The 5,998-nt window shown below is 41.9% G+C and overlaps 1 protein-coding gene across 2 annotated transcripts; it reads left to right on the top strand.

Annotated features, from left to right (window-relative positions):
* The first annotated feature begins 807 nt into the window (after positions 1 to 807).
* On the top strand, positions 808 to 5,858 carry LOC106574251 (cytochrome P450 20A1). 2 transcript variants are annotated; one of them, XR_014380955.1, is made up of 14 exons: positions 808 to 1,026; positions 1,377 to 1,426; positions 1,701 to 1,867; positions 2,317 to 2,462; positions 2,878 to 3,045; positions 3,150 to 3,228; positions 3,375 to 3,487; positions 3,641 to 3,695; positions 3,874 to 3,994; positions 4,286 to 4,397; positions 4,547 to 4,611; positions 4,716 to 4,805; positions 5,012 to 5,223; positions 5,674 to 5,858. XR_014380955.1 is itself a non-coding variant. In XM_014149990.3 (13 exons), the coding sequence occupies exons 1-13, from the start codon at positions 955 to 957 to the stop codon at positions 5,160 to 5,162; spliced, it is 1,389 nt and encodes a 462-aa protein (XP_014005465.2). In that variant the 5' UTR covers positions 808 to 954; the 3' UTR covers positions 5,163 to 5,858. The 2 variants fall into 2 exon arrangements, 1 of the variants encoding a protein (XP_014005465.2); XM_014149990.3 differs by having other exon boundaries at positions 5,012 to 5,858.
* Positions 5,859 to 5,998: the final 140 nt, after the last annotated feature.

The raw sequence follows: 5,998 nt of genomic DNA, 5'->3' as shown, positions 1-5,998 counted from the left end.
GTATGCTGCTGCATAAATGATGTAATATGCCAGGGAGATATGTATACTTCAGCTAAAAAAGTAATACTAAGTGTATGTTGTGTAGTAAGCTGTTAGTAGCCTACCCTAATTTTTGGTCTATTTTCACCTCTTAATTTCACCTACTGTTCTGACTTGGTGGTGCACATGTAGCTTATAACCTGTTTTTGAGAAATGTATTGTCTGCTTATATGCCTCCTTTATTTATCCTGCGGTTCTGACTTGGTGTACAGGGAGAACACTGTAAGAACGGCCCATGTTTTGAACTCTGTCGCTGTACATTTCCAAAAGTGCTGAACAAATAGTTATGACTAAAACATTTTTTGCCCCACTGAGATTTACATGCTAAAATCGTTAATGGGCATTTTTGTAAGGGAAAATCAAGTCGGAAATTTAAAAGTGGAAAAAGTACAAACTTCAGAAGACTTTTCAAACCTAGAATACACTACAAGTGTTCTCTTGCAACAGGGTGATGACATTAAGATACTAAAACTGTATCTGCTCTCCTCTATCTGCTCTAGTACTTATGATCTACCGACACTTTTGTCATTGCCCAGAATATAAGTGTGCTGTTATAATTTTTGGGAAATGGATCATTGCTTCCTCCCTTGCCTAGGTCTAAGTAGGCCTGGCTGGGACCAATCACTAAGTTATCTGGATAGGTGAAAATGCAGCTTTCCACTGAATTGATTTTACCAATTGTGCTATGCCAGATCAAGTAGCTTGTAACATTTTGTAGTTAGATTGTATCTGCTTCTGTACGTTCTGATTTATCCATGCGCTCTGAGATGCATTGCTCTGGCCTCACTGACTGTGTGCAGGCTTTGCAGTAGAACACGGAGTTATGATGCTACCGTAGACGTGGTAACTATACCGTATGTATAGTATCGCTTTAGCTACCTGTCTAAACGTTTTTTTTTAGTAACACCAGCAAACATGCTGGACTTTGCGATATTTGCAGTGACTTTCGTCATCTTTCTGGTCGGCGCCGTCCTCTATTTGTATCCAGTAAGTCAATGCCTGTGCTTATATTAGCAACATCGTATATCCACCCATGTCATTACTAGCTAACGTTACTTGTAAAGCTGCTAACTTTGTGCAGTTTTACAGTGACATGACGGTTTAAAAAAAAATCCCTGGACATTTTATGCATCTACATTTAGCACCCAAATGTTTCAGCAGTTTAAGTGAATTGTAGAGAGTACAAATATTTTTTTCAAAGCTCAAGTTTTTAGAGGTTACTGCCATGGACTTAGAATATGTAAACCCCACATAATTGCTTGTCATGTTTAATTTATGTTATGTCTCTCTTGAAACTGAAAGTAACATGCTTGATTCATTTTTTTTTTATTATCAAGTCATCAAGAAGTGCTTCTGGTATTCCAGGTCTCAACCCTACCGAAGAGAAGTGAGTAGACTATGACCAGATATGTTTTACAACTTTCTAAGTACTGTCTCTCTTTAGCACTCAGGTAAGGTCACCACACTTGACCTGAGCCCATATTTATAAAGCCTCTCTGCAGGAGTACTGATCCAGAATCAGATCCCCCTGTCTATTCATCTCCATATAAAAGGCTAAACTGATCCTAGGTCAGCACTCATACACTGAGAAGCTTTCTGAATACGGGCCCTGGTCTGACCTAGATTCATATTGGTTTATTTGTCTCATTCTCTTAATCTAGGGATGGAAATCTGCAAGACATAGTGAACCGAGGCAGTCTGCATGAGTTCCTGGCTAGTCTACATGGACAGTTTGGTCCTGTGGCATCCTTCTGGTTTGGAGGACGCCCTGTGGTCAGCTTGGGTTCAGTGGACCAGCTACGGCAGCACATCAACCCCAACAGGACTAGTGAGTACTGGGGAGGGAGGGAAACTATTGGGAGGAAAGGTAAACAGGTGCTCTGTCCCTACTAACATCAAATCAAAGTGTATTTGTCACGTGCGCCGAATACAACAGGTGTTACAGTGAAATGCTTACTTACAGGCTCTAACCAATAGTGCAAAAAAGGTATTAGGTGAACAATGGGTAAGTAAAGAAATAAAAATGACAGTAAAATATAGTAGCGAGGCTATATACAGTAGCGAGGCTATAAAAGTAGCGAGGCTACATACAGACACCGGTTAGTCAGGCCACTTAAAATTCATGCTTAAAAGATTGCACCATTCTAAGTGGAATGCAGGTATAGATAGACATTGTAACATATTCAGGTGATTTCCGTTATACATGTACAGTGTTGTTTTGAAATAAAGAAACAGTAACATGTTTTCCACTGTGACATCTTCTATCCTTACTTGTAGCGGACTCATTTGAGACAATGCTGAAGTCGTTGCTAGGGTACCAGTCAGGAACGGGTGGAGGGGCCACAGAGGCTGTAATGAGGAAGAAGTTGTATGAGAGTGCTGTCAACAACACCCTGGAGAAAAACTTTCCAATGCTGCTGAAGGTTTGCCTCTTACCCAATGGCTCATTTGGCAGTTTTTAATATTTGGCTGTAGAATACTTTCTTCTGTTTTTGTAAATCCATTAGTATTTGTTTACTCCAAAAACGTTTTGTGCTTACTTCCCTGGAATGTTATAGTTTGGTAGCCTAGTGGTTAGAGCGTTGGGCTGGATCAAATCCCTGAGCTGACAAGGTAAAAATCTGTCGTTCTGCCCCTGAGCAAGGCACTTAACCCACTGTTCCCCGGGCTCCGAAGACGTGGATGTTGATTAAGGCAGCCACCTGCAACTCTCTGATTCAGAGGGGTTGGGTTAAATGCGGAAGATACATTCAGTTGGACAACTGACTAGGTATACCCCTTTCCCATTGACACACACTCTCTCTCTGTCTCCTTCCCTCCCCTTTTGTCCTGTTCTAGCTGGTGGAGGAGTTAGTGGGGAAGTGGCAGTCTTTCCCTAAGGACCAGCACACACCACTCTGTGCCCATCTGCAAGGATTGGCCATGAAGGCTGTCACTCAACTCGCTCTGGGTGACCGTTTCCGGAATGATGCTGAAGTCATCGGCTTCCGAAAGAACCATGAGGCAGTGAGTGAGCAGTCACATTTAAAGTCACCGTTCCTGGTGAAAAGATGCTCATTACGACCGGTGTTGTTTGCAGATTTTCACAGATAATTCCCTTTACTTGTCAGATCTGGTCGGAGATCGGAAAAGGCTATTTGGACGGCTCCATGGAGAAGAGCTCCATCAGAAAGGAGCACTATGAGAGCGGTGAGTGAGAACTAGTTCACTGCTATGGATCATATGTGTTACCTGTACAACTCAGCATACACTTCCTTACTGAATGTATCTGAAATAGAAAAGAGATGTGTATACATTTTCTGTCCTCATGCTAAGTACATTATGTTTGTTTACAGCGCTGGCAGAAATGGAAACAGTGCTGATGTCTGTGGCTAAAGACAGGAAAGGACAAAGGAGCCAGACAGCGTTTGTAGACACTCTTCTCCAGTCCAACCTCACAGAGAGACAGGTGATGCACAGATTCTTTGATTATAAGGAGAACAGACTCATTGAGGCAGAGCATAGAGCCTCCTGTTGCTGTTATTCACATGTAGAGGAGAATAAAACTTCCTTCCTACTTTTGTTTTAATGAACGCTTGTTTTCATTGTTTCTCTTTTGTAGGTGATGGAGGACAGCATGGTATTCACACTGGCAGGTTGTGTCATCACAGCTAATTGTGAGTACTAGTAATAAATAGATTATGCCTATCTACGTCAGAACTTGCGGCTTTTATGGTGTATCCAATCGTCAATTTTTTTCTGAGAGAATAAAATCATACATTTGGTTAGTATTCTGTCAGAAATCTCTCTCACAAAGTGTTGATGTTTCTCTTTGTGGTTGTAATATTTTCCAAGTGTGCATCTGGGCAGTACACTTCCTGTCCACATCAGAGGATGTTCAGGAGAAGCTGCATCAGGAGCTGGAGGATGTTCTGGGCTCTGAGCCTGTTTCTCTGGATAAGATCCCACAGCTCAGGTGACCTTTGACAGCCAAATAACATAAACGATGTGATGCAGTGTAACAGAGGTGTTTCAGATTCACTCTTGCAGGACGTGTACCTTATATGAGACCTGAAGACTGGTGTGAGCTTCCTGAGCTAATGCTTAAGCTAACAGGGGCTAATAGCCTTGTGGCCCACATGACACCTGGGGGCGAACCCTGTTTGGTCACAGCAGAAGGGGCAGGTATCCTCATGGTAGCATGTCTTCAAGGTATGTTTATAGATACATTTTATCAAGCTTATCAAATGCATCTTCTATACTATAGGTACTTCCAGCAGGTTTTGAACGAGACTGTGCGGACAGCCAAACTGACGCCCATCGCAGCCCGGCTCCAGGAAAATGAAGGGAAAGTCGATCAGCACATTATTCCTAAAGAGGTATCTTATTCTCCTCTTCCCGACTTAGTCAATTTATTATACACATCACTGTCACAGTCAGCAGGTGCTTGTTGATTTAAAATGAACCATTTTGGGGGGGTTTTAAGTGAATAATTAAAACACTTTATTCCTATGTTGTTGTTTTTTAGACACTGGTGATTTATGCCCTTGGGGTAGTCCTACAGGATGCAGACACCTGGAGCTGTCCCTACAAGTTTGTTCATATGTATTTTCCTTTTAACCTTTTGCCACTTAGAGGCAATTTTTGCTGGATTTTTTTTGGTACCAAGTTTGAATTCCTGCACTTTGTACATCCAGGTTTGACCCAGACCGATTCACAGAAGATTCAGCCAGGAAAAGCTTCTCTCTGCTTGGATTCTCGGGGAACCAGGCCTGTCCTGAGCTGAGGTAACAAGGATGGGAAGGATAGTGGAGAGTGCACTTGAAATTAACCAAGGGGCTAGGGTTTTTCTAGTTGTAATTGCAACTTATTATACAGTTTTACCATGTTTCTTCTACAATATCAAATGAAAGGAGAGGGAGTGTCACTACCAGGCAAAGAAGAATGTGGGCTTGTTACTAACTTTTTATACCACCATTTCTCCACATTTCAGGTTTGCGTACACAGTGGCCACTGTCGTCCTCAGCACTGTAGTGCGCCAACTGAAGCTGTATCAGGTGAAGGGACAGGTGGTAGAGGCCAGATCTGAGCTTGTGTCCACACCTAAAGATGACACATGGATCACTGTGAGCAGAAGAAGCTAACTAACAGTGGACATTTGTCTCAAACTCCATCTGTGGAAGAGGAACTGTGTTAATTGGGAAGGTAATTGTCAGTTAGCTTAGATTCTAGACCGAGTGGAACTGTTAAAAAAAGCTGTAAACATGATGGCGAGCTTTGTAGGGCTACTTGTCAGTCAGCTCTTGAACATGGTTTTGATTAGCTAAAGTCATTGCCAATGGCGACTCGGTCATTTGAGCTACCATCTGAAGTAGCTTTTTGTCCCCCCTATTTCAATATGAGGATCGGTACCTACCTTTTCAAGCTACATGATCATTTATGTATTGTCTTAAACCTTGCCTTAAACCAAATGCTGCACAAGTGATTTTATCTCCACTCTTGGGACTTCTGCACAACATTCCAGCTGAACTGCCTTCCAAAACACGTGGTCCCCACTCCCCCAGATACATGGCATTTTAGACAGTTCATTTTTTAATAAAGTTTACACTACTCGTGTGTTAGGATAGGAATATAATATTTTGACATTTGTTGCAGCCCCCCTGTTGTGAGCATATCCTGCCACTCTCAAGACGTCTAGGCCATTATTGTCAACAAGTGCTCACACTGTATCTGCAGTGTCTCTGGTTCAATCCCCAGCCCTGTTTCCCCTGTATCGCTACATTAGCTTTTATTGTTTAAAATAAAAAGAATATCCATAACTTCTGGATTTATTAACAGCCTTTTTCCAGGTGGTATTGTTTCCTTTCAAAACAGACTCTTTAGGTTTTTAATAATTTACACCAGTCACAATGTAAATTGGCAAGGGATTGAAAGAGCAAAGATCAAGGTATCATATCCACTTAAATTTGTCACAGATTGT

The sequence above is a fragment of the Salmo salar genome, chromosome 16 (genome assembly GCF_965601325.2).
Source record: "Salmo salar chromosome 16, fSalSal1, whole genome shotgun sequence".
Lineage (NCBI taxonomy): Eukaryota > Metazoa > Chordata > Actinopteri > Salmoniformes > Salmonidae > Salmo > Salmo salar.
Note: the sequence above shows the minus strand (reverse complement) of the source record. Positions and strands in the feature narration are given on the sequence as shown.

What these genes read in the sequence shown, in the direction of transcription:
- LOC106574251 (XM_014149990.3), top strand. Translation starts at nt 955, where the DNA reads ATGCTGGACTTTGCGATATTTGCAGTGACTTTCGTCATCTTTCTGGTC. An exon ending in CCGTCCTCTATTTGTATCCA is followed by an intron (nt 1,027 to 1,376) that starts GTAAGTCAATGC and finishes TTTATTATCAAG; the next exon opens with TCATCAAGAAGTGCTTCTGG. An exon ending in AAAGGAGCACTATGAGAGCG is followed by an intron (nt 3,229 to 3,374) that starts GTGAGTGAGAAC and finishes GTTTGTTTACAG; the next exon opens with CGCTGGCAGAAATGGAAACA.